General features: G+C 39.5%; 1 protein-coding gene and 1 long non-coding RNA gene across 2 annotated transcripts in view; one reads left to right on the top strand and one right to left on the bottom strand.

Annotated features, from left to right (window-relative positions):
* The window catches only part of slc34a2a (solute carrier family 34 member 2a), a 31,492-nt gene extending 3,494 nt beyond the window's left edge, over nucleotides 1-27,998 (top strand). The window contains exons 4-13 of the mRNA XM_062027323.1: nucleotides 1,224-1,352; nucleotides 1,441-1,584; nucleotides 18,378-18,489; nucleotides 18,614-18,806; nucleotides 21,542-21,637; nucleotides 21,866-21,986; nucleotides 22,057-22,224; nucleotides 22,291-22,407; nucleotides 24,473-24,597; nucleotides 24,663-27,998. Coding sequence (XP_061883307.1) covers nucleotides 1,224-1,352; nucleotides 1,441-1,584; nucleotides 18,378-18,489; nucleotides 18,614-18,806; nucleotides 21,542-21,637; nucleotides 21,866-21,986; nucleotides 22,057-22,224; nucleotides 22,291-22,407; nucleotides 24,473-24,597; nucleotides 24,663-25,181 — 1,724 coding nt within the window. The 3' untranslated portion in view covers nucleotides 25,182-27,998. The remainder of the gene's footprint in view (nucleotides 1-1,223; nucleotides 1,353-1,440; nucleotides 1,585-18,377; nucleotides 18,490-18,613; nucleotides 18,807-21,541; nucleotides 21,638-21,865; nucleotides 21,987-22,056; nucleotides 22,225-22,290; nucleotides 22,408-24,472; nucleotides 24,598-24,662) is intronic.
* Nucleotides 21-25,836, bottom strand: LOC133634221 (uncharacterized). Its single transcript, XR_009821914.1, has 4 exons — nucleotides 25,709-25,836; nucleotides 25,422-25,477; nucleotides 18,369-18,830; nucleotides 21-1,624 (listed from the first exon to the last, which is right to left on the bottom strand). It is a non-coding gene; the product is annotated as an uncharacterized LOC133634221 (long non-coding RNA).

Here is a 27,998-nt window from a genome sequence, read left to right as displayed (position 1 = left end):
TCTCTTTTTATTTACCATTTACACAACGTGACAACTTTGCTGGTTTTGGGTTTTGTAATAAATTTGTATTATTTTTTACACTATCTTTGATTATTATGCTGAATTAAATTCTAATTTTAAGTGTCTTATAAAGCGCCAGCTAGAATTTAAGTACAAAACAACACTATTACTATTATTAGTAGGGATGTCCGATAATGGCTTTTTGCCGATATGCCGATATTGTCCAACTCTTTAATTACCGATACCGATATCAACCGATACCGATATCAACCGATATATACAGTCGTGGAATTAACACATTATTATGCCTAATTTGGACAACCAGGTATGGTGAAGATAAGGTACTTTTTAAAAAAACGAATCAAATAAAATAAGCTAAATAAATTAAAAACATTTTCTTGAATAAAAAAGAAAGTAAAACAATATAAAAACAGTTACATAGAAACTAGTAATTAATGAAAATTTGTAAAATTAACTGTTAAAGGTTAGTATTATTAGTGGAGCAGCAGCACGCACAATCAAGTGTGCTTACGGACTGTATCCCTTGCAGACTGTATTGATATATATTGATATATAATGTAGGAAGCAGAATATTAATAACAGAAAGAAACAACCCTTTTGTGTGAATGAGTGTAAATGGTGGGAGGGAGGTTTTTTGGGTTGGTGCACTAATTGTAAGTGTATCTTGTGTTTTTTATGTGGATTTAATTAAAAAAAAAAAAAAAAAAAAAAAAAAAAGATACTGATAATAAAAAAACCGATACCGATAATTTCCGATATTACATTTTAACGCATTTATCGGCCGATAATATCGGCAGACCGATATTATCGGACATCTCTAATTATTAGTGTTAATATTAGTATAAATAGTCGCACCATGCATTTATTTGTCAAGTCCCACCACAGACACATCCAGACAAATATGTCTGGTGCTATCTGGTCTGCCAGAGCGTAAGAAGACTCAGCAGGAGGGGTCGGTGTCGCCAACTTTGACGCTTATATCTAGACTTATTATTTTGATGAAATATAATTACCTTATTTTATTTCATCATTATTTAGGATTTATTAAATAGACTTATAGCCAAAAATGGAAAAACAAAGTGGGATTATTTGAGCACATTATTGAAGTGAAGAGACGTTTTAAAAAATTGTCCTGATTGTTAAAATATAAAATAAAGTACTAATTATCTTGAATGTACAAATAATGTGTTTGACCGTGTCAGCGCTGGACTGCAAGGGGAAGGTGCTGAGGGTGCTGGTGTCCCTGGTGAAGCTGCTGGTGCTGCTGGGCCTGCTCTACATGTTCATCTGCTCTCTGGACATCCTCAGCTCCGCCTTCCAGCTTGTGGGAGGCAAGGAACAAAACACAAATAAATAAAAACAACAACCATCATATACAAATAGAAGCTGAGATATGTGCCTCCACTGTGTCCCCCGCAGGCAAAGCGGCGGGGGACATTTTCCAGGACAACGCGGTCTTGTCCAACCCTCTGGCTGGTCTGGTCATCGGCGTCCTGGTGACTCTGCTGGTCCAGAGCTCGTCCACCTCGTCCTCCATCGTGGTCAGCATGGTCTCCTCCGGGCGTGAGTACCAAGACCGCACGTCAGTCCCAGCCAGGGCGCACTAAAATGCACGTTGATGCATCCCCATTTTAAGTCCATTCCATCAACACATCGATGCAACGTTGATTGTACGTACACGTCCTTTAAAAGTCACTTTGAAACAAGGTTGCGAAATAGTTGTATTTGTGAATTAAAGGCCTACTGAAAGCCACTACTAGCGACCACGCAGTCTGATAGTTTATATATCAATGATGAAATCTTAACATTGCAACACATGCCAATACGGCCGGGTTAACTTATAAAGTGACTTTTAAAACTTCCCGGGAAATATCCGGCTGAAACGTCGCGGTATGATGACGTATGCGCGTGACGAAGTCCGAGTAACGGAAGTTATGGTACCCCGTAGAATCCTATACAAAAAGCTCTGTTTTCATTTCATAATTCCACAGTATTTTGGACATCTTTTGCAATTTGTTTAATGAACAATGAAGGCTGCAAAGAAGACAGTTGTAGGTGGGATCAGTGTATTAGCAGCGGACTACAGCAACACAACCAGGAGGACTTTGTTGGAGCGCTAGCCGCGCTAGCCGGCGACCTCACCTTGACTTCCTACGTCTCCGGGCCGCCAAACGCATCGGGTGAAGTCCTTCGTCCTTCTGCCGATCGCTGGAACGCAGGTGAGCACGGGTGTTGATGAGTAGATGAGGGCTGGCTGGCGTAGGTGGAGAGCTAATGTTTTTAGCATTGCTCTGTGAGGTCCCGTTGCTAAGTTAGCTTCAATGGCGTCATTAGCACAGCATTGTTAACCTTCGCCAGCCTGGAAAGCATTAACCGTGTATTTACATGTCCACGGTTTAATAGTATTGTTGATTTTCTATCTATCCTTCCAGTCAGGGGTTTATTTTTTTGTTTCTATATGCAGTTAAAGCACAATGCTATCACGTTAGCTTGTAGCTAAAGCATTTCGCTGATGTATTGTCGTGGAGATAAAAGGCACTGAATGTTCATTTTGCGTGCTCGACTCTCATTTTCAAGAGGATATAGTATCCCAGGTGGTTTAAAATACAAATCCGTGATCCACAATAAAAAAAGGAGAGTGTGGAATCCAATGAGCCAGCTTGTACCTAAGTTACGGTCAGAGCGAAAAAAGATACGTCCATCACTGTCTCTCAAGTCCTTCACTGTAATGTTCCTCATCTACGAATCTTTCATCCTCGCTCAAATTAATGGGGTAATCGTCACTTTCTCGGTCCGAATCTCTCTCGCTCCATTGTAAACAACGGGGAATTGTGAGGAATACTAGCTCCTGTGACGTCACGCTACTTCCGCTACAGGCAAGGCTTTTTTTTTATCAGCGAGCAAAAGTTGCGAACTTTATCGTCGATTTTCTCTATTAAATCCTTTCAGCAAAAATATGACAATATCGCGAAATGATCAAGTATGACACATAGAATGGATCTGCTATTCCCGTTTAAATAAAAAAAAATCATTTCAGTAGGCCTTTAAGACGTTGGTGTTCAATGTCGGATCAACGTTGCTGGTTGGGAAATGATCAAATTTCAATGTCAAATCAACGTTACAACCTGACATTGAATAAATGTTGTTAAAAATCATGTTGATTCAACGTTGTATTTGTGTTGTAAAAATGAACAAAGACAGCACCACTTGAAGTAAATATTTTAGTGTTTAAAGACATGAAAACATCGTTAATAGAACATACATAACCCAATTATAATAATGAATCACTGTATATGGTTCAGTCCCAACAGTATTTAGTCACTAATATTTACATCTTGTGTTCATTTCACATCCACAGGTGTCACATTGATCAGTGTTATTATCTACACTTTATTTACAGTATTACCACATTACTTACCTAACATGAGCTTTCCATGCAAATTTATTTAACAAAATACCAAATGTAAACATTTCATTCTTTTCGCCAAAATAGGATATAAATTTATGAAAATAATTAAACGTGTTTAGCATTGTTTACTCATATTTGAAAATAGGAAATAATAATAATGTGAGGACACTGACATATTGCATGAAACAAGTGTGAAAATATTGACCTCCAAGATTGTTACACCACTGACAATAGTTTCAAGAGACTACGTAAGAACTTAATTGTTAGGGTTTGGTGAGGTGGATCCCAAGGATGCAGAGACGAATTTGTGTTTACAATTGTTCTTCCTTTTATTAGGCGGAAGCACAAGGTAGCAAAACAAAGGCGATGGTGGAAAACACAAAACACACCATGTAAAAAACTACTGAGAGGGAAAAAACACACAAAACTAAAAGCGCTAGACAAGGCTAGGAAAACTATACTTCAAGAAAGAAGTAAATAGACTGGATACAAAATAAAACGCTAGACAAGGCTAGGAATAATACGGGCCAACCTGAGATGAAAGGTACACGATGAACTAGTGAGTTCTTTTGGCACGACCAACAGGTTGCAAGCAATGGCAAAGTTCCGGCGCTCACCGGTTGTCAGCAGCCTGGTTAAATAGGTTGTTTTTAATTACAGTCAGGTGTGTGCTGCTGCCTTGCGTCAGCTGCACTCCATACTGTGAACGAGAGAGAGAGTGAACATGGAGTGCAGACAACAGAAATAGGCAAGGACATTTACAGATTACCACAGTACCCCCCCCTCAACGGACGCCTCCTGGCGACCTACCTGGCTTGTCTGGGAATCGAACGTAAAAGTCCTTGATCAAGTCCTTGTCAATTATAAGCGATCTAGAAATCCATGACCGTTCCTCTGGGCCGTACCCCTCCCAGTCCACCAGGTATTGGAAACCCCTTCCCCTTCTTCTCACATCCAAGATGGTGTTTACAGTAAATGCTGGGTGACCATCAACCAGCCTGGGTGGAGGAGGCGGTACCTCCGGAGGACTGAGCGGGCTGGATGAGACAGGCTTGATGCGGGACACGTGAAAAACAGGATGGCACTTGAGAGATCTAGGGAGATGGAGCTTGACTGCAACACGATTGATGATCTTGGCAATGGGGAATGGTCCAATGAACCTGGGAGCCAGTTTCCTAGATTCGGTGGCCAATGGTAGGTCCCGAGACGATAACCAGACCTTCTGTCCCAACAGGTAGTGTGGGGCTGGTGTGCGATGGCGGTTGGCTAAGAGTTGATTCCTGGCCGATGTTCTTCTTAACGCCGCCCTGGTGTTGCGCCAAGCCTGGTGAGCCCGATGTAGGTGTGCAGTAACAGATGGGACGTCGGCACTGGGTTGGGTAGAAGGAAAAACTGGTGGTTGGAACCCATAGGCGACGTGAAATGGAGACAGGCCGGTGGCGGAGCTAATGAGGGAATTGTGAGCGTATTCGATCCATGGGAGATTCTCAGACCAGGTCGAAGGTTGCTGATGACAAGTGCACCGGATGGCTGCCTCCAGGTCTTGGTTGGTCCGCTCGGTCTGTCCATTGCTCTGAGGGTGGTAGCCGGAGGACAGGCTAGGGGAGGCCCCCAGAGATTTGCAGAATGCCCTCCAGACGGCCGAGGAAAACTGTGGTCCTCTGTCGGATACCACATCAGTGGGGATGCCGTGCAGCCGGAAAACGTGGAGCACTAATAATTGGGCAGTTTCAAGAGCTGACGGCAGCTTGGGGAGGGCCACGAAGTGGGCCATCTTCGAGAACCGGTCCACAATGGTCAAGACAGTGTCATTACCCTCGGAGGGGGGTAGTCCTGTGACAAAGTCCACAGCTATGTGTGACCACGGGCGGGAGGGGATGGGTAATGGGTGTAACAGTCCTGCTGGAGCCTGGTGGGATGCCTTGTTCCGGGCGCAGATCCGACATGCTGCCACAAACGCCTTCGTATCTGCCAGAATGGATGGCCACCAAAAACGCTGGGAGAGGACAAAACTGGTGCGACGAATACCTGGATGGCAAGCGATCTTCGACCCATGTGCCCAATCCAGAACGCTGGAGCGGAGCCGAGGAACCACAAACAACCGGCCTGGTGGGCAGCCCCGAGGAGATGTGTCCGACTTCAGGGCCTCCAAGACTTGCCGCTCGATGTCCCACTGGAGTCCCCCAATGACGTGGGTATGGGGAACAATTGGTTCATGTGAAGAATTCTCAAAGGATGAAGAGTAGACACGGGACAGGGCATCGGGCTTCCCATTCTGAGAACCAGGTCGGAAAGTGATGATAAAGTTAAAACGGGTCAGAAATAGTTGCCACCTGGCCTGGCGGGGGTTCAGTCTCTGTGCGGTCCTTAAGTAGGACAGGTTCTTGTGGTCTGTGTAGATAATGAATGGTTGCTCCGCCCCTTCCAGCCAATGTCTCCACTCCTGAAGGGCCAAAATGACCGCCAGAAGCTCCCTGTTGCCAATGTCATAATTTCTCTCAGCAGGGGATAGGCGACGAGAGAAGAAAGCACAGGGGTGCAACTTCTGGTCGGTGGTAGATTTCTGGGAGAGTACGGCCCCTACACCTGAATCAGAAGCGTCCACCTCAACAAAAAATTGGAGAGAACGGTCAGGGTAACACAGAACAGGGGCAGAAGTAAACAACCTTTTCAGCCTCAAGAACGCGGAATTGGCTTCGGGTCCCCATTCAAACGGAACCTTAGTAGAGGTTAGCCTCGTAAGTGGCTCAGCGACGCGACTAAAATTACGAATAAATCGCCTATAAAAATTAGAGAAGCCCAAGAATCTCTGAAGGTGCTTCTTGGAAACTGGAGTGGGCCAATCTACTACTGCTTTTACCTTAGCGGGATCCGGTCTGAGTCTACCCTCCTCAATGATAAAACCTAAGAATGGAATGGAGGATGAGTGAAACTCGCATTTTTCCGCCTTGACGAACAGTTTGTTCTCGAGCAATCGTTGAAGGACTAACCGAACCTGCTGCACATGTTCGTCAAATGTAGATGAATAAATTAATATATCGTCCAAGTAAACAAAGAGAAAACGACCTGTCATGTCCCGAAAAATGTCATTAATGAAACCCTGAAAAACGCCAGGTGCATTAGTAAGTCCAAAAGGCATGACAAGATACTCAAAATGTCCGAGAGGAGTGTTGAATGCGGTCTTCCATTCATCCCCCTCTCGGATGCGAACAAGATGGTAAGCGTTACGTAGATCGAGTTTAGTAAAAAACCTCGCTGATTGTAATGGAGTAAAAGCTGAATCAAGGAGTGGTAGAGGATACTTATTCTTGATAGTAATCAGATTAAGAGTGCGGTAGTCTATACAAGGCCGTAGGGACTTGTCCTTCTTTTCGACAAAAAAAAATCCAGCGGCTACAGGTGCGGTCGAAGGGCGAATGAGGCCGGCAGCTATAGATGTGTTTATGTATTCTTCTAGTGCTTTGAGTTCGGTGTTAGACACCTTGTACATACGGGTCGATGGTAACGCCGCCCCGGCTAGCAAATCAATGCCACAATCGTAGGGTCGGTGGGGGGGAAGTGAGAGTGCTCTATCCTTGCTAAACACCGCCCTTAAGTCATGGTAGTGCTTGGGCACGTTTGTCAAGTCTATGTTCTCTATAACAGCGGTGGGTGGCGGTGTACGAGATCCTGCTGCGGAACGAAGACAATGTGTGTGGCAGGTTACACTCCAATTAATAATGGCCGAACGAGGCCAGTCTATGTGCGGGTTATGCTTATGTAACCAGGTTAACCCTAGAATGACGGGCGCGGACCGTGATGGCACAACAAGAAAAATTATTTTCTCACAATGATTTCCAGACAAGCGCAGGTTGAGTGGGAGTGTCTGGTGGGTTATGCTGGCTAATAGGCGCCCATCAAGAGAATACACCCTCTTGGGCACAAATAGTTTGACAACAGGAATCTTATGGAGTCTCATGAATTCAAAATCCAAAAAGTTATCATCTGCTCCTGAGTCAATGAGAGCGCAAATGTCTATTTGTTGGTTAGACCAAGAAAGAGTACCTTTTAGCTGCATTCTGCCTGCGGCCAACGAAGGAGAACGACGACCTCTGGTGGACGTGTCCTCTGGCGAGTGAGGGCGCACTCGTGGCCGTGCGGCGGGGCGCGGCAGTTCTTTGCAGCGGGAGATGAGATGATCAGCGGCCCCACAGTATAGGCAGAGTTGGAGGTGAACGCGACGTTCCCTCTCGGCGGCGGTGAGTCGGTGGCCTCCCAGTTGCATCGGCTCATCTATCTGCCATGAAGGGGGGTTGTCTTCGAGTTGCTCCGTCTTGCAGATGGCAGGTCTAGCAGGCGCTGATTGGCTGCAAGGTGGGGCTTGTCTTCCCCGTCGATCCCTCCTCTCCTCCAATAGGCGGAAGTCGATTTGCACCGCCAGCTCGATGAGATCATCCAGGTTCGTCGGGAGTGACAGCGGGATCATCATGTGACGAATCTCGTCCGCGAGACCCAGGAAGAAAGCGTCCAATAGTGCTGAGGGACCCCAGTCACAATCGGCCGCCATGGTGCGGAACTCGATCGCGTAATCCGCGACCCGTCGTGAACCCTGTTGCAGCCGGAAAAGGGATCTCGCTGCCTCTCTACCTGGGAGTCGTCGTTGGAAGATTTGCTTCAAGGATTTGGAAAAGTTCGCGTATGTGGAGCTGGAGGTGGTCTGACGGTTCCATTCGGCAGTCGCCCAGGTGCCAGCGCGGCCAGACAGGTGAGAGATCACAAACGCTACCTTAGCCCGCTCAGAGGTGAAAGCGGAAGCGTTTAGCTCAAAATGAAGTTCACACTGCGTCAGGAATTGTCTTACGTCTTCCTTTTCCCCGGAAAAACGTTCGGGTCGGGAAAGCCGTATGTTGCTAGTACTAGCGGGTTGTGTAGGCTGGGTGGATGCCTGGTCAGGCACGGTGGTCGAGGTGGGTACGACGGTGGCTAACAGCATGTTGATTCGCTCCAACATGGCGTCTTGGCGCTCCGACATCCCCTGTAGACCTCGGCTCAGGTGGTCAAGCTGGTCCCCCTGCTGGTTGATCCTTTGAGCCTGGCCTTGCAATGCTCTTTTCCAGGGGTCTGTCTCTGCGGGTTCCATAGTTTGGCCGGAACTTTCTGTTAGGGTTTGGTGAGGTGGATCCCAAGGATGCAGAGACGAATTTGTGTTTACAATTGTTCTTCCTTTTATTAGGCGGAAGCACAAGGTAGCAAAACAAAGGCGATGGTGGAAAACACAAAACACACCAAGTAAAAAACTACTGAGAGGGAAAAAACACACAAAACTAAAAGCGCTAGACAAGGCTAGGAAAACTATACTTCAAGAAAGAAGTAAATAGACTGGATACAAAATAAAACGCTAGACAAGGCTAGGAATAATACGGGCCAACCTGAGATGAAAGGTACACGATGAACTAGTGAGTTCTTTTGGCACGACCAACAGGTTGCAAGCAATGGCAAAGTTCCGGCGCTCACCGGTTGTCAGCAGCCTGGTTAAATAGGTTGTTTTTAATTACAGTCAGGTGTGTGCTGCTGCCTTGCGTCAGCTGCACTCCATACTGTGAACGAGAGAGAGAGTGAACATGGAGTGCAGACAACAGAAATAGGCAAGGACATTTACAGATTACCACATTAATATTACAAAATAGTATTAAATGCAAATTTATTTCAAATAAATTGTTAACTGGATTCAATAATGCGACTCTTTGAATTTCTGTAATTTCATAATATATTTTCACGTGGCTTTTTATTTTTTAGAAAAACCCATTTGTATTTCGCAAAGCAATAATTGGTTAATATTTAAAACAAACATGCATATTTCGCAAGCAAATATTTTTTAGCTTACCTCATTATTAACAATCCTGTCTGCAACTGAAGTGGGTGGATCTTTCCTCTCCATGTCTACGGCAGTTGTCGATGTAAACAAAGGATGAAGTCCGTAAGGCAGGGGTCACCAACCTTTTTGAAAGCAAGAGCTACTTCTTGGGTACTGATTAATGCGAAGGGCTACCAGTTTGATACACACTTAAATAAATTGCCAGAAATAGCCAATTTGCTCAATTTACCTTTAACTCTATGTTGTTATTAATAATTAATGATATTTACACTTAACTGAACGGTTTAAAAGAGGAGAAAACACGAAAAAAATGACAATTAAATTTTGAAACATAGTTTATCTTCAATTTCGACTCTTTAAAATTCAAAATTCAACCGAAAAAAAGAAGAGAAAAACTAGCTCATTCGAATCTTTCTGAAAAAATTAAAAAAATAATTTATGGAACATCATTAGTAATTTTTCCTGATTAAGATTAATTTTAAAATTTTGATGACATGTTTTAAATAGGTTAAAATCCAATCTACACTTTGTTAGAATATATAACAAATTGGACCAAGCTATATTTCTAACAGACAAATCATTATTTCTTGTAGATTTTCCAGAACAAAAATTTTAAAATAAATTCAAAAGACTTTGAAATAAGATTTAAATTTGATTCTACAGATTTTCTAGATTTGCCAGAATAATTTTTTTGAATTTTAATCATAATAAGTTTGAAGAAATATTTCACAAATATTCTTTGTCGAAAAAACAGAAGCTAAAATGAAGAATTAAATTAAAATGTATTTATTATTCTTTACAATAAAAAAAATAAATTTACTTGAACATTGATTTAAATAGTCAGGAAAGAAGAGGAAGGAATTCAAAAGGTAAAAATGTATATGTGTTTAAAAATCCTAAAATAATTTTTTCTCTAAAATTGTCTTTCTGAAAGTTATAAGAAGCAAAGTAAAAAAATGAATGAATGTATTTAAACAAGTGAAGACCAAGTCTTTAAAATATTTTCTTGGATTTTCAAATTCTATTTGAGTTTTGTCTCTCTTAGAATTAAAAATGTCGGGCAAAGCGAGACCAGCTTGCTAGTAAATAAATAAAATTTAAAAAATAGAGGTAGCTCACTGGTAAGTGCTGCTATTTGAGCTATTTTTAGAACAGGCCAGCGGGCTACTCATCTGGTCCTTACGGGCTACCTGGTGCCCGCGGGCACAGCGTTGGTGACCCCTGCCGTAAGGTTTGCTCACTTTCGGTTGACATCCAAAAGTACCAGCTAGTGAAAAGTTAGTTTTCCTTGCTTCAAGTTGTTTCATATGTTTTTGGCGTTTCGCATGTACTTCCAAAGCCTTGAAACCTCGTGATCCATAGTCAATATTATCATGACACCACGTGCACAAAACATTTCCGGGACGATCGATTTTCCGAATAAAATCACCGAACAAAGTCGTAACTTCCTTCTTCCCAACAGTATCAGTGATTTCCCTTTCCATCCAGTCCCATCCAAACTTATTTTTGACAAGTTTATCAATTTCTTTTACTCGTAAAGCGTCTTTTCTCTTGAGAACCGACATCGTTTACATATGGAAAATGGCGGTATGATGACGTTATTAACGTCATCATTCATAACAGATGTCCTGATTGGTCACAAGGAACATATCGACCAATCAACTACGGCGTAATATAAACTACGTCTCGAATCTTGATTTAGGGTCGGAAAAAAAAACGGAAAAACGGGAGATAATTTTTTTTTTCTTCCCGAGATTAAAAAAGACGGAATTCCGACTTTAGACGGAAAAATCACATGCCTGGTTGAAGAATATTGGTTGGAGAGTGACCAAATTTCAACGTCACAACCTGACATTGATTAAACGTCGTCAACAAGCATGTTGTTTCAACGTTGTATTTGTGTTGTAGAATATCGGTTGGGAAATGACCAAAATTCAATGTCAAATCAATGTCAACATTGATTAAACGTTGTCAAAAAGCATGTTGTTTCAACGTTGTAGAATATTGTTTGGGAAATGACCAAAATTCAATTTCAAATCCACGTCAGAACCCAACATTGATTAAACGTTGTTACATAGTATGATGTTTGAATGTTGTATTTGTGTTGGAGAATATTGGTTGGGAAATGACCAAAATTCAATGTCAAATCAACGTCAGAAACCAACATTGATTAAACGTTGTCAACAAGCATGTTGTTTCAATGTTATGTTTGTGTTGTAGAATATTGGTTGGGAAATGACCAAAATTCAATGTCAAATCAACGTCAGAACCCAACATTGATTAAACGTTGTCACATAGTATGTTGTTTCAACGTTGTATTTGTGTTGGAGAATATTGGTTGGGAAATGACCAAAATTCAATGTCAAATCAACGTCAGAAACCAACATTGATTAAACGTTGTCACATAGTATGATGTTTGAATGTTGTATTTGTGTTGGAGAATATTGGTTGGAAAATGACCAAAATTCAATGTCAAATCAACGTCAGAACCCAACATTGATTAAACATTGTCACATAGTATGTTGTTTCAACGTTGTATTTGTGTTGGAGAATATTGGTTGGGAAAAAACAAAATTCAGTGGTCAAATCAACGTCACAACCTGACATTGATTAAACGTTGTCACATAGTATGATGTTTGAATGTTGTATTTGTGTTGGAGAATATTGGTTGGGAAATGACCAAAATTCAATGTCAAATCAACGTCAGAACCCAGCATTCATTAAACGTTGTCAAAAAGCATGTTGTTTCGATGTTATGTTTGAGTTGTAGAATATTGGTTGGAAAATAACCAAAATTCAATGTCAAATCAACGTCAGAACCCAACATTGATTAAACGTCACATAGTATGTTGTTTCAACGTTGTATTTGTGTTGTAGAATATTGGTTGGGAAAAAACAAAATTCAATGGTCAAATCAACGTCACAACCTGACATTGATTAAACGTCGTCAAAAAGCATGTTGTTTCAACGTTGTATTTGTGTTGCAGAATATTGGTTGGAAAATAACCAAAATTCAATGTCAAATCAACGTCAGAACCCAACATTGATTAAACATTGTCACATAGTATGTTGTTTCAACGTTGTATTTGTGTTGGAGAATATTGGTTGGGAAAAAACAAAATTCAATGGTCAAATCAACGTCACAACCTGACATTGATTAAACGTTGTCAAAAAGCATGTTGTTTCAACGTTGTATTTGTGTTGTAGAATATAGAGTGGGAAATGACCAAAATTCAACGTCACAACCTAACATTGATTAAACGTCGTCAAAAAGCATGTTGTTTCAACGTTGTATTTGTGTTGGAGAATATTGGTTGGGAAATGACCAAATTTCAATGTCAAATCAACGTCAGAACCCGACATTGATTAAACGTCGTCAAAAAGCATGTTGTTTCAACGTTGTATTTGTGTTGTAGAATATTGGCTGGGAAATGACCAAAATTCAACGTCACAACCTGACATTGATTAAACGTCGTCAAAAAGCATGTTGTTTCAACGTTGTATTTGTGTTGTAGAATATTGGTTGGGACATGACCAAAATTCAACGTCACAACCTGACATTGATTAAACGTCGTCAAAAAGCATGTTGTTTCAACGTTATGTTTGAGTTGCTCAACGTCAGGACATAATTCAACAAGTTGTCAACGTTGTTTCAGTGTCTTGTGCCTGCTGGAATATTACTACACAAATATTTATTTATTATATATATTTTTTTTTACGTACAATGTAAAAGATCAGTTGCCAACATTTTTTTTTACAGCATATAAGTGAAAAATGGAAAAGCAGTAGCACCGTTTTTACTGTAAAATCTACAGTTGTTTTTACGGTGTATTCCTGTAAATGATACCACAGTTCTGGTTTTATTTACGGTAAAGTTTTGCCCGCTTAGTAAGCATTTTTCTAGCGTAAAAATCCTTTTTGAAGTGCACAACTTGATGGATAACTCACAGTATTTACTTTGATTTGAAGCAAAACATGTTGGGCACATAATATTAGATCATGTAACTCGGGTCTACAAACTCAGGTCTTGATCAGAGTTGGTACAAAGGAGGATGATGATGACACTGAAGGGCTGCATTGGTCATACCCAGTGGTAGTGGGCGGAGCCAGGCGGCGAGAACAGCCCAATCACCCATCAGACTGTCATTACTGCACTTTAGATGATCAGGGGCCGTACTTATCAAGCTTCTTAGAGTGCCATTTTACACTTAAGTCCTGAGAATTTGCGAAATTTAGTCCTACTCTCAAACTTAAGAATAAAAGCTTTTTATCAACGTTCTTAAGTCTAAGAATCACTCCTACTCTCCACGATATTTAAGAGACCTTCAGAGGTGTCTTAAGTGGTTAGGAGTTGCCAGCAGGGGATGGCACTGAGGCGGGAGAGACGTGCGCCAACGTTCAGGGAACGGAACAATGTTTTGTTTTTTTTGATGACGAGCAGCTGATCAAACGGTATCGTTTAGACAGAGCGGATATTATTTTTGTCACAGATTTAATACTTTTCGATTCCTTGTTGATTTCTGCATGTGTCTGCAGTGGGCTAGTATATATAGAGCCACCCACACCAGTTTCAAATTAGTTGCCTAATTAATGAATTGGAAAGAAAATGTTATGACAGTAGCGTATGTGTGTGGCCGTGAGGTGAGTGACGTCAGTGAGTGTGTGGGCGAGAGAAGAGAGGGAGCGGTAGCGTGAGTGCCGGCGGGGACTAGTTTGTTTTGTATTATTTTGTAGTTTATTGTCAAAATATACACTCCCATTGTCCACTTAAATATTTCCAAGATATTTCTTTATTCTTAGACAACGGATTCCCTTCCGTGATTGGTCATTTCTATGGACACAGAAATGACGTCACCTAAAATTGCGTTTACGGCACATAGTAATGTCGTAATTCAGCTCTGAGTGTGACACTTAAGATTCAGTCCTACACTTCGCTGAAAGTGTGAGTAAGACGCTTGATAACTAACTTTTAAGTGCAGCTTTCAGCCAAGAATTTATTTACTCTTAAGTCAACTCTTAGCAGACTTTTTAAGAGTCATTCTGAGAAGCTTGATAAGTACGGCCCCAGATCTCCTTCCAAACTGATTCAGGGGTTTTAGGTCGGGGTCTGAACATGACTCAACACCAGTATCGCCCCCTTGTGGTGGAAAGCTATAACTGTCACAACTTCCTTCCACATGTTCCGATCTTCCTGAAATGTTTTGATGGTGGGTCATCTATTTATTGTGTGAATGTCAAATCATTCACGGATTACCTGGAATTACCAGGAATTTCCCCTCATTGAAAATGAACGGGCAATATCCAAACCTCTCCATATCCCACATTTCTCATTCGATTCAAACCGTCCCAGCATCCACACAAGCATGTCAGTTCCGCTCTCGGCTCGCAGGCATCGCTCATTCACACACAATTCCTTCTGGGATTGCAAATTCTAGTTATACCAAATAATACCTTGTGAGAATCGATTCTGTATCGAATCATCACCCCAGGAATTGGAATTGGATGAAATCGTTAGGTGCCGAAAGATTATAACTAGAGATGTCCGATAATATCGGCCTGCCGATATTATCGGCCGATATATGCGTTAAAATGTAATATCGGAAATTATCGGTATCGGTTTTTTTGTTATCGGTATTGGGTTTTTAAAAAAATTTTTTAAAATTAAATCCACATAAAAAACACAAGATACACTTACAATTAGTGCACCAACCCAAAAAACCTCCCTTCCCCATTTACACTCATTCACACAAAAGGGTTGTTTCTTTCTGTTATTAATATTCTGCTTCCTACATTATATATCAATATATATCAATACAGTCTGCAAGGGATACAGTCCGTAAGCACACATGATTGTGCGTGCTGCTGCTCCACTAATAGTACTAACCTTTAACAGTTAATTTTACTAATTTCCATTCATTACCAGTTTCTATGTAACTGTTTTTATATTGTTGTACTTTCTTTTTTATTCAAGAAAATGTTTTTAATTTATTTATCTTATTTTACTAATTTTTAAAAAAAGTACCTTATCTTCACCATACCTGGTTGTGCAAATTAGGCATAATAATTAGGGATGTCCGATAATGGCTTTTTGCCGATATCCGATATTGTCCAACTATTTAATTACCGATACCGATATCAACCGATATCGATATCAACCGATATATGCAGTCGTGGAATTAACACATTATTATGCCGAATTTGGACAACCAGGTATGGTGAAGATAAGGTACTTTTTAAAATGTTTTGTAAAATAAGATAAATAAATTAAAAACATTTTCTTGAATAAAAAAGAAAGTAAAACAATATAAAAACAGTTGCATAGAAACTAGTAATGAATGAAAATTAGTAAAATGAAGTGTTAAAGGTTAGTACTATTAGTGGAGCAGCAGCACGCACAATCATGTGTGCTTACGGACTGTATCCCTTGCAGACTGTATTGATATATATTGATATATAATGTAGGAAGCAGAATATTAATAACAGAAAGAAACAACCCTTTTGTGTGAATGAGGGAGGGAGGTTTTTTGGGTTGGTGCACTAATTGTAAGTGTATCTTGTGTTTTTTATGTTGATTTAATTAAAAAAACCAAAAAAAAACCCTGATACAGATAATAAAAAAACCGATACCGATAATTTCCGATATTACATTTTAACACATATATCGGCCGATAATATCGGCAGGCCGATATTATCGGACATCTCTAATAATAATGGGTTAATTCCACGACTGCATATATCGGTTGATATCGGTATCGGTTGATATCGGTATCGGTAATTAAAGACTTGGACAATATCGGAATATCGGCAAAAAGCCATTATCGGACATCCCTAATTATAACCCCTGGTAACAACACACACACACACACACACACACACACACACACACACACACACACACACACACACACACACACACACACACACACACACACACACACACACACACACACACACACACACACACACACACACACACACACACACACACACACACACACACACACACACACACACACACACACACACACACACACACACAGATTCTTGTATTTCTGACCTTCTTGAGACCTGAGAAAAATGCCTCCCTCTTTAGGACCAGCCTTTCTAGATATATAAAGAAGTGTATTTACAACATTAATAATATATACTGTACATACTATGCAAATATAAAAAAGGTAAGCTTTTAGTTAATTATTATTATTTATTTTTTTTGTTTGTGATTGGTTTTTAATCTTCATTATTTACTTCAAGTTATTACAGTATGTCTCTATATACATTTTTTTTTTTTTTAAATTGATTTTGGCCAGAGGGGGAGCATTTCAATTTTTTACACACACTTGTTATTTCATATGTTGACCAGACGGGGCGCACGTCACATTTTTACACACACTTGTTATTTCATATGTGGACCAGAGGGGGAGCACTTCAACTTTTTACAGACACTTGTCATTTCATATGTTGACCAGAGGGGGAGCACTTTTAAAAGCGACACACAGTTAATGTGTAAAATCCCTCCTTTTTGGGAGCACCCTCATTTTGACAGATGTCACCACAAATGAGAAATTGTCTATTAGATGCAATGTTATTGAACATTTGTGCAATATTATGATAAAAGTTGGAATTTTACTCAATAACAGTCGCAATTTTACAAGAAAAGCTTGAAATTTTGGCAATGTTTTGAAAAGAGTCGTAATTTTACTCGACAAAAGTCACAATTTTATAAGAAAATTAAAAATGTTGGCAATATTATCCACCCATCCATTTTCTACCGCATGTCCATGACAAAAGTCATAGTTTGACTTACTAAAAAAAAATTCACTATTTTACAAGGACAACAAAAAAAACAACATTGTGATAAAAGTCTGAATTTTATATGACCAATGTCACCATTTTGCATTTAAAAAGTAATCATTTTACGTAAAAAAAGTAATCATTTTACGAGAAAATATTACAATGTTACAGAAACAGAAAGAAAATTAAAAATTGTTCCCAATTTATAAGAAAAAGTTGACACACTGTGAGAAAAATACTGCTTTTAGTTCAATGATTAAAAAAATAATAAAGTAATCTTCATTATTTACCTCAGGTTATTATAGTATCTCTCGCTCTCTCTCTCTCTCTCATATATATATATATATATATATATATATATATATATATATATATATATATATATATATATATATATATATATATATATATATATATATATACACTACCGTTCAAAAGTTTGGGGTCACCCAAACAATTTAGTGGAATAGCCTTCATTTCTAAGAACAAGAATAGACTGTCTAGTTTCAGATGAAAGTTCTCTTTTTCTGGCCATTTTGAGCGTTTAATTGACCCCACAAATGTGATGCTCCAGAAACTCAATCTGCTCAAAGGAAGGTCAGTTTTGTAGCTTCTGTAAGGAGCTAAAGTGTTTTCAGATGTGTGAACATGATTGCACAAGGGTTTTCTAATCATCAATTAGCCTTCTGAGCCAATGAGCAAACACATTGTACCATTAGAACACTGGAGTGATAGTTGCTGGAAATGGGCCTCTGTAGATATTGCGCCAAAAAGCAGACATTTGCAGCTAGAATAGTCATTTACCACATTAGCAATGTATAGAGTGTATTTCTTTCAAGTTAAGACTAGTTTAAAGTTATCTTCATTGAAAAGTACAGTGCTTTTCCTTCAAAAATAAGGACATTTACATGTGACCCCAAACTTTTGAACGGTAGTGTATACATATATTATTATTATATATATATATTTTAAATTAATTTTGGCCAAAGCGGGCACATTTCAATTTCCTACACACACTTGTTATTTCATATGTTGACCAGAGGGGGAGCACTTTTAAAAGCGACACACAGTCAATGTGAACAATCCCTCCTTTTTGGGAGCACCCTCATGTTGACAGATGTCACCACAAATGAGACATTGTCTATTAGATGCAATGTTATTGATTTATGTCATCACTTGTTCACACCTCCTCATATGGAAGATACTTTTCCTTCTTCATGTCTCAAGAAGGGCAGAAATACAAAAACGAACACACACACACACACACACTGAATGATAAGGAAAATGTCCTACTGTGTGCAGTGCTGACGGTGCAGCTGGCAGTGCCCATCATCATGGGCACCAACATCGGCACCTCGGTCACCAACACGCTGGTTGCCATGACGCAGGCCGGGGACCGCAGCGTCTTCCGCAGGTAAGCGCGAGGCCACTGTTTATTGCGGCGGCAAGCAGACACGGTCGTTCCTATCTTGCTGGCAATGTACTGTGTACTGTGGCTACCAACAGAGAGGTCAAAGTTCAGCTGTTATCTGTGACAGGGCCTTCGCGGGCGCCACGGTGCACGACTTCTTCAACTGGCTGTCGGTGCTGGTGCTGCTGCCCCTGGAGGTGGCCACCGGGTACTTGTACGAGGTCACCAAGATCATCATCGACTCCTTCCAAATCCAGAGCGGCGAGCCCCCCGAGCTGTTGAACGTCATCACGGACCCCCTCACAGACGCCATCATTGAGGTACAAGTCGACGCCCAGAGGAACCTGGAATATTACAATCTCTTTTAGACAACCTCAAGTATTCCCAGCTCTCGTTACAACATCCCAGCAGGCACGAGACATTGAAACTACGTTGAGAAGTCATTGAATTACGTCCTGATGTTGAGTAACTCAAACATAACGTTGAAACAACGTGCTTTTTGGCGACGTTTAAACAATGTCAGGTTGTGACGTTGATTTGACATTGAAATTTGGTCAATTCCTAACCAATATTCTACAATTAAACGTTGAAACAACATGCTTTTTGACAACATTTAAACAATGTCAGGTTGTGACGTTGATTTGACCTAGAAATTTGGTCAATTCCTAACCAATATTCTACAATTAAACATTGAAACAACATGCTTTTTGACAACCTATCTTCAATGTCAGGTTGTGACGTTCATTTGACATTGAAATTGGTCAATTCCTAACCAATATTCTACAATTAAACGTTGAAACAACATGCTTTTTGACAACATTTAAACAATGTCAGGTTGTGACGTTGATTTGACCTAGAAATTTGATCATTTCCCAACCAATATTCTACAATTAAACGTTGAAACAACATGCTTTTTGACAACAATTAAACAATGTCAGGTTGTGACGTTGATTTGACCTAGAAATTTGGTCAATTCCTAACCAATATTCTACAATCAAACGTTGAAACAACATGCTTTTTGACAACATTTAAACAATGTCAGGTTGTGACGTTGATTTGACCTAGAAATTTGGTCAATTCCTAACCAATATTCTACAATTAAACGTTGAAACAACATGCTTTTTGACAACATTTAAACAATGTCAGGTTGTGACGTTGATTTGACCTAGAAATTTGGTCAATTCCTAACCAATATTCTACAATTAAACATTGAAACAACATGCTTTTTGGCAACATTTAAACAATGTCAGGTTGTGACGTTGATTTGACATTGAAATGTGGTCATTTCCCAACCAACAACGTGCGTCCAACGTTAAGACATCAACGTTGTCTCAATCTACAAATTCAACAATTTTGCAACGTTGATTCAAAGTCACTTTTAAAGGACATGTACGTATAATCAACGTTGTATCAATGTCTTGGGGTTAGCGGGGGGGTGTATATTGTAGTGTCCCGGAAGAGTTAGTGCTGCAAGGGGTTCTGGGTATTCGTTCTGTTGTGTTTATGTTGTGTTACGGTGCGGATGTTCTCCCGAAATGTGTTTGTCATTCTTGTTTGGTGTGGGTTCACAGTGTGGCGCATATATGTAACAGTGTTAAACTTGTTTATACGGCCACCCTCAGTGTGACCTGTATGGCTGTTGACCAAAAATGCCTTGCATTCACTTGTGTGTGTGAAAAGCCGTAGATATTATGTGAGTGGGCCGGCACGCAAAGGCAGTGCCTTTAAGGTTTGTTGGCACTCTGTACTTCTCAACTACGTCCGTGTACACAGCGGCGTTTTAAAGAGTCATACATTTTACTTTTTGAAACCGATACCGATAGTTTTGAGACCGATACCGATAATTTCCGATATTATATTTTAAAGCATTTATCGGCCGATAGTATCGGCAGTCTGATATTATCAGACATCTCTAATGAGGTTACAATTGTTGAACATTCTTGGCTAGCAGGTTATAGTTAGCGATGTGCATCATTTTATATGTTTGCAAATGCAACCAAATCACTGAATTATAATTTTTTTGATCCAATATATATATATATATATATATATATATATATATATATATGTATATATATATGTGTATATATATATATACAGTATGTGTATATATATATGTATATGTGTGTATATATACTGTATCTATGTATATACACACACACACACACACACATATGTATAGATATATACATACATATATGTGTGTATATAAATACATACATATATACACATACATACGTACAGTATATACATACAAACACACATATATACATATATATATATATATATATACATACATATATATATATATATATACACACATATATATATACACTACCGTGTGGAATAGCCTTCATTTCTAAGAACAAGAATAGACTGTGGAGTTTCAGATGAAAGTTCTCTTTTTCTGGCCATTTTGAGCGTTTAATTGACCCCACAAATGTGATGCTCCAGAAACTCAATCTGCTCAAAGGAAGATCAGTTTTGTAGCTTCTGTAACGAGCTAAACTGTTTTCAGACGTGTGAACATCTAATCTAATCATCAATTAGCCTTCTGAGCCAATGAGCAAACACATTGTACCATTAGAACACTGGAGTGATAGTTGCTGGAAATGGGCCTCTATACACCTATGTAGATATTGCACCAAAAAGCAGACATTTGCAGCTAGAATAGTCATTTACCACATTAGCAATGTATAGAGTGTATTTCTTTCAAGTTAAGACTAGTTTAAAGTTATCTTCATTGAAAAGTACAGTGCTTTTCCTTCAAAATAAGGACATTTACATGTGACCCCAAACTTTTGAACGGTAGTGTATATATATATATATATATATATGTGTATATATATATATGTGTGTGTATATGTGTATATGTATGTATATACAGTATATAGTCACTTTACATGTCGCTGGCTAAATGTTTTAGGCCCCCGAAGTCAAAGGTTTTGACACCCCTGGTGTATACCCTGTGGGATACATTGTGGGGGTCACTTATCCTGCATATGTTTCTGTAGAAACAAAACTCACTCCTGCATGTAATTGTTGTGTTTTGCAGCTGGACAAGTCTGTCTTAAGTGAAATAGCCACCGGGGACCCGGCAGCGCGGAACAAGAGTCTGATCAAGAAGTGGTGCCAGACCTTCACCAACATGGTAGAGCACACCACACACACACACACCACACACACACACACACACACACACACCACCACACACACACACACACACACACACACACACACACACACACACACACACACACACACACACACACACACACACACACACACACACACACACACACACACACACACACACACACACACACACGCGCGCACACGTGATCGTCGCAGCCTCCTAAAAGGTATGGCTGACTTTCAGAGCACAGTCAACGTGACCGTCCCCGGGCCTGACAACTGCACCTCCCAGTCCGCCTGCTGGTCCGAGGGCAACATGACCGTCACGCTGAAGAACATCTCCAGGACGTACGGCGTCAAGAAGTGTGAGCGAGTCGGCACAAAGGTGTTGCCGTGTCATTTCTTGTCCTGCTTGACGTGCCCGCCCGTCGCCAGGTGAGCACCTGTTTGTGGACGTGCAGCTGTCCGACCTGGCGGTGGGTCTGATCCTTCTGGCGCTTTCTCTGCTGGTGCTCTGCTCCTGCCTGCTGCTCATCGTCAAGCTGCTCAACTCCATGCTCAAGGGTCAAGTGGCGTCAATCATCAAGAAGATCCTCAACACAAGTGTGTGCGGACGCAAAGATGGCCGACGCACTCGCTCTTTGGAACTAAGTGTGTGTGTGTTTACAGATTTCCCCTTCCCGTTTGGGTGGGTCACAGGTTACATCGCCATCTTAGTCGGAGCCGGAATGACATTCATCGTGCAGAGCAGCTCGGTTTTTACCTCCGCTATCACTCCACTTGTTGGTGAGAATTCATCCCTTCATCCACATACATTATTAATTATATATCACTAATTATATCTCCATTATATTCACATACATACTGTGGAACCTCCATTCATCAACCTCCTCTAAATGTTATAATGAAGGCAACACATGATGTAAGTGTCTATATTAGCCTACTATCAAAATGACTGTAAAAGTCTTAAATAAGTGTTATGATGAAGACAACACATGATGTAAGTGTCTATATTAGCCTACTATCAAAATGACTGTAAAAGTCTTAAATAAGTGTTATGATGAAGGCAACACATGATGTAAGTGTCTATATTAGCCTACTATCAAAATACCTTTAAAAGTCTTATATAAGTGTTATAATGAAGGCAACACATGATGTGTCTATATTAGCTATATTAGCCTACTATCAAAATGACTTTAAAAGTCTTATATAAGTGTTATAATGAAGACAACACATGATGTAAGTGTCTATATTAGCTATATTAGCCTACTATCAAAATGACTTTAAAAGTCTTATATAAGTGTTATAATGAAGACAACACATGATGTAAGTGTCTATATTAGCTATATTAGCCTACTATCAAAATGACTATAAAAGTCTTATATAAGTGTTATAATGAAGACAACACATGATGTAAGTGTCTATATTAGCCTACTATCAAAATGACTTTAAAAGTCTTATATAAGTGTTATAATGAAGACAACACATGATGTAAGTGTCTATATTAGCTATATTAGCCTACTATCAAAATGACTTTAAAAGTCTTATATAAGTGTTATAATGAAGGCAACACATGATGTAAGTGTCTATATTAGCTATATTAGCCTACTATCAAAATGACTTTAAAAGTCTTATATAAGTGTTATAATGAAGACAACACATGATGTAAGTGTCTATATTAGCTATATTAGCCTACTATCAAAATGACTTTAAAAGTCTTATATAAGTGTTATAATGAAGACAACACATGATGTAAGTGTCTATATTAGCCTACTATCAAAATGACTTTAAAAGTCTTATATAAGTGTTATAATGAAAACAACACATGATGTAAGTGTCTATATTAGCTATATTAGCCTACTATCAAAATGACTTTAAAAGCCTTATATAAGTGTTATAATTAAGACAACACATGATGTAAGTGTCTATATTAGCTATATTAGCCTACTATCAAAATGACTTTAAAAGTCTTATATAAGTGTTATAATGAAGACAACACATGATGTAAGTGTCTATATTAGCTATATTAGCCTACTATCAAAAATACTTTAAAAGTCTTATATAAGTGTTGTAATGAAGACAACACATGATGTAAGTGTCTATATTAGCCTACTATCAAAATGACTTTAAAATATGCAAAAAAACAAATGCATATAAAGTAAAAATAAAAAAATTATATATATATATATATATACACACATATATATATATACATATATATATATATATGTGTGTGTGTGTCTATATATGTACATATGTGCGTTAAATTTAATATGTATATATATATATATATATATATATATATATATATATATATATATATATATATATATATATATATATATAATGAATATAATTGTATATTATGAGTATGTGAAAGTGTGACTCCTACATTGTTTACTTCCGTGACAACCTCCTTAAAGTTTTGTAATCAATCAGAAATACCGAGCAGCTAAAATGTGCCAAACAAGAGTGTATTTCCCATCATGCATTGCGTGGGATTTAAATGGGTGTCATTTTGAATGTTGTGTTGTGCGTGGACATTTTCATTTGCTTAATACCCACAAAGTTTAGTGAGCGGGTTGTGTTACGTGTGACCGTGTGCGTTGGCTTTCTGTGTTGGTTGTTTTGCGCCACGAGTGGGGTAAGTTTGTTCGGATTGGGTCGTGCATAAAAGTGGTCGTTACGCTGAATGACTTGCGTTGTCCACAAGATGGGGGCCCAAAATTGCAAGCGGTTGTACTGTCAGACATGTGAAGCGAAGACGGAGTCACCCCGTGGGTTCGATTCCCTAAGCCACAGTTTGGCCACGCTGCGGTTTGAGCCGTAGTGACGAGTTCCTCGGATGCAGGCATCGGCGTGATCAGCATCCAGAGGGCCTACCCGCTGTCCCTGGGCTCCAACATCGGCACCACCACCACCGCCATCCTGGCAGCCATGGCCAGCCCGGGAGAAACCCTGGACAACGCCCTGCAGGTCAAAGTTCACCGCCGGCACGCGTTTGGCGATTTGCTTCCGGGCTCCTAACGTGTTTCCTGCAGATCGCTCTGGTGCACTTCCTGTTCAACATCTCCGGCATCATCCTGTGGTACCCCATCCCCTTCACCCGCCTGCCCATCCGCCTGGCCAAGGCCTTGGGCAACATCACCGCCTCCTACCGCTGGTTCGCCGGCGTCTACATCCTGTTCTGCTTCTTCATCCTGCCGCTCCTGGTCTTCAGCCTGTCGCTGGCCGGCTGGCCCGTGCTGGCGGGCGTGGCCTGTCCGCTGCTGGCGCTGCTGCTCGCCGTGCTGCTGGTCAACGTGCTGCAGAAAAGGAAGCCCGGGTGTCTGCCCGCCTGCCTGCGGACCTGGGACTTCCTCCCGCTCTGGGCGCACTCCCTGGAGCCCTGGGACCGGCTGGTGGGCGTGGTCGCCGCCAAATGCTGCTGCTGCTGCAAATGCTGCCAAGCCGACGACGGCGGGGCGCCGGAGCACCCGCGGGCGTACGATAACCCCGCCATGTGTGGCGAGAAAGCGGAAGAAGGCGACGTGAGCGTTCTGAAAATGACCAAACTTTGAGGCTGCGTTGTTGCGCAACGTGTTATTTATGTCCTCTCCACATCCTTTCAAGCAGGGGTGTCCAAACTTTTTCCTCCGAAAAATCAAAACACGCGGCGGCCATTTTGATTGTTTTCATTTTCAAAACCAATACAACATATAGATTTTTTTAAAAAAATCTTTTAGGGCTCGCCTCAATTTTGGCCCCGGGAACCCGAAAGTCATAAAAATGTTAAAAATAATTTCGGTTTTAACACTTACGTCACCATTCTGGAGACCGATGAGCTTTGTCCGCAGGTTTGATGACTTTGGTGACACTAAAAAGACAAACAATACAGTCAATATGTGATGCACATAAACGATGTAATGCTACCTTACAAGGCATGAAGAAGGATATCAAATATCAATTTGTACGACTGACGCCATCTTGAATGACATCGTCGCTAATGAGTAAGACAAAGAACTCTTTTCACAATCACAAATCGTGAGTTTAGCTCGCAATAGTTCGGACAAAAACAAAGTTACAAAGTTCAACTTTCAATACATACCGGCAAAGCAACCTTAAACAAGAAGATATATGCAGTATTTTTTTTCCAAAAAGAACCGCCGTGAAGTACGTGCCGGCACCGGAAGTCTCTCTGCGTGGCCGATGCCACTTCCGGTCAATAAAGTTGGATTCATATTACCCGCCCTGACCACATGATGGCGACATAAACACATGTAACGATGTTCATTAAAAGCCTGACACACTTTAACAAGACTTTACAACTTTTAGTTGCAACAAAACAAATATAAATGTTCTTCTTTTTTAATATTCAACTTCCGGTCGATAAAGTTTGATTCAAAAGACACTTTTAAGAGATGTATTACCTGCCCCTGACCACATGATGGCGACATAAACACATGTAACGATGTTCATTAAAAGCCTGACACACTTTAACAAGACTTTACAACTTTTAGTTGCAACAAAGCAAATATAAATGTTTTTCTTTTTTAATATTCAACTTCCGGTCGATAAAGTTTGATTCAAAAGACACTTTTAAGAGATGTATTATAAATAAATAATAAATAAATAAATTACCGTTAAGAGATGTATTACCTGCCCCTGACCACATGATGGCGACATAAACACATGTAACGATGTTCATTAAAAGCATGACACACTTCAACAAGAATTTACAACTTTTAGTTGCAACAAAACAAATATAAATGTTCTTCTTTTTTAATATTCAACGCTTGAATCTCTAGATTAGTGGTTCTCAAACTTTTTTCACCAAGTGCCACTTAATGATGAAATACAGTATCCTAGTAGGCCTAAGTATTCATTAAAAACAAGCCAGAGTTTTTTTTGTGTGTAACATTACACACAGTTTGAACAGTAACACTGTATTTGAATGTGGGAAAATACAAGTGATACATTATGATATTTAATTATGCGATTCTCTGGTGTACCACTAGATGGAGCCCGCGTACAAACTATGGTACTGGTACCACAGTTTGACAATAACCTCTCTAAATCAACTTCGAGTCAGTCAATATAAAAAGTTATTATTAATAATTATTTGTATGCCCTTTTTGGCAAAACCCATGTTTTATGGCAAAAACACAAAATATGCAGTATTTTCCCCAAAAAATATTGTGAGTGTAAAAATAGCTTAAAATAGGAAAATCATTTATAATTGATTTTATTTGGTTATTTTTAAACAATGACAGTTAAAAGAAATTTATTGGGTGTCCAAAATGGCTGCAATCATTTTTTTATTTTTTTTTACTTTTAACGCTTAAATCTCTAGATCATCTTCCCATCTACGTGTTGACTAAATGTTGTTATTGTTATTTTCATTTTCACTTTTTGTCAAAGAAAACTTTGTTTTTTTATATCACAAAATACTTCAAAGTGGAATATTTGATGTGAAGTCACTTCAATGGGCCAATAATTCATAGCAACATTCATTTTGATGCATTATTATTTTTTTGAACAGTGAGTTTGAAAAATCAGCAATACATTATTTATCATCTATACCTTGATTATACATCTTTAAACGGGTTTTCACTTGTGTTTATTGCATTTTTTTGTCAAAGAAAACTTAGTTGTTTATATGGCAAACACAAAATGTGCAATATTCTCACTTAAAAATACTTCAAAGTGGAATATTTGATTTGATTGGGAACATTTAACAGGTCAATTAATCATAACAACATTAAATTTGATTCAATATTATAGCAATGCCAGCTTTAAGGAAAACATTAGAGTCAACATTTCACCTGTTTGCTCCTTTATTCCACTTTCTTTTACGTTTAAAAACATATTTCAGAATGTGCATTGGCCCCCAGGCCACACTTTGGACACCCCTGATATTTGGATAGAAAATGGACAACATTTGATAACTAATCACAGAGGAGAGTCTCCACAATGACAGACCATATCTACATTAGCAACATTGTCATCAACCTTCATCACTTGGATCTCATAGATTTTGTTCACTGTAAAAAAAAAACCTCAACAATAACACATCATTCTAAGGTGTATCCATCATTTTGTAACGATAACAACCAGTAATTATATTCAAAGAATATATTGTTTGTCAAGAGATGAATGTACATCTAAATAAACTGTTTTAACTGTCGCTGACACACTCATTAGCATTAAAGCTACACACACGCACACACACACACACACACACACACACACACACACACACACACACACACACACGCACACACACACATTTATATAATCATATATTAAAGGTAGGTCTGGGCGATATGGCCTGAAAATAAAATCCCAGACTTTATTCACAAAAAATTGGATTTACGATTTGTTTCCTACTTTGTAAA

Source organism: Entelurus aequoreus, linkage group LG18, assembly GCF_033978785.1.
Source record: "Entelurus aequoreus isolate RoL-2023_Sb linkage group LG18, RoL_Eaeq_v1.1, whole genome shotgun sequence".
Lineage (NCBI taxonomy): Eukaryota > Metazoa > Chordata > Actinopteri > Syngnathiformes > Syngnathidae > Entelurus > Entelurus aequoreus.
The sequence above is the reverse complement of the archived record's forward strand: the minus strand, read 5'-3'. Positions and strand labels throughout refer to the sequence as shown.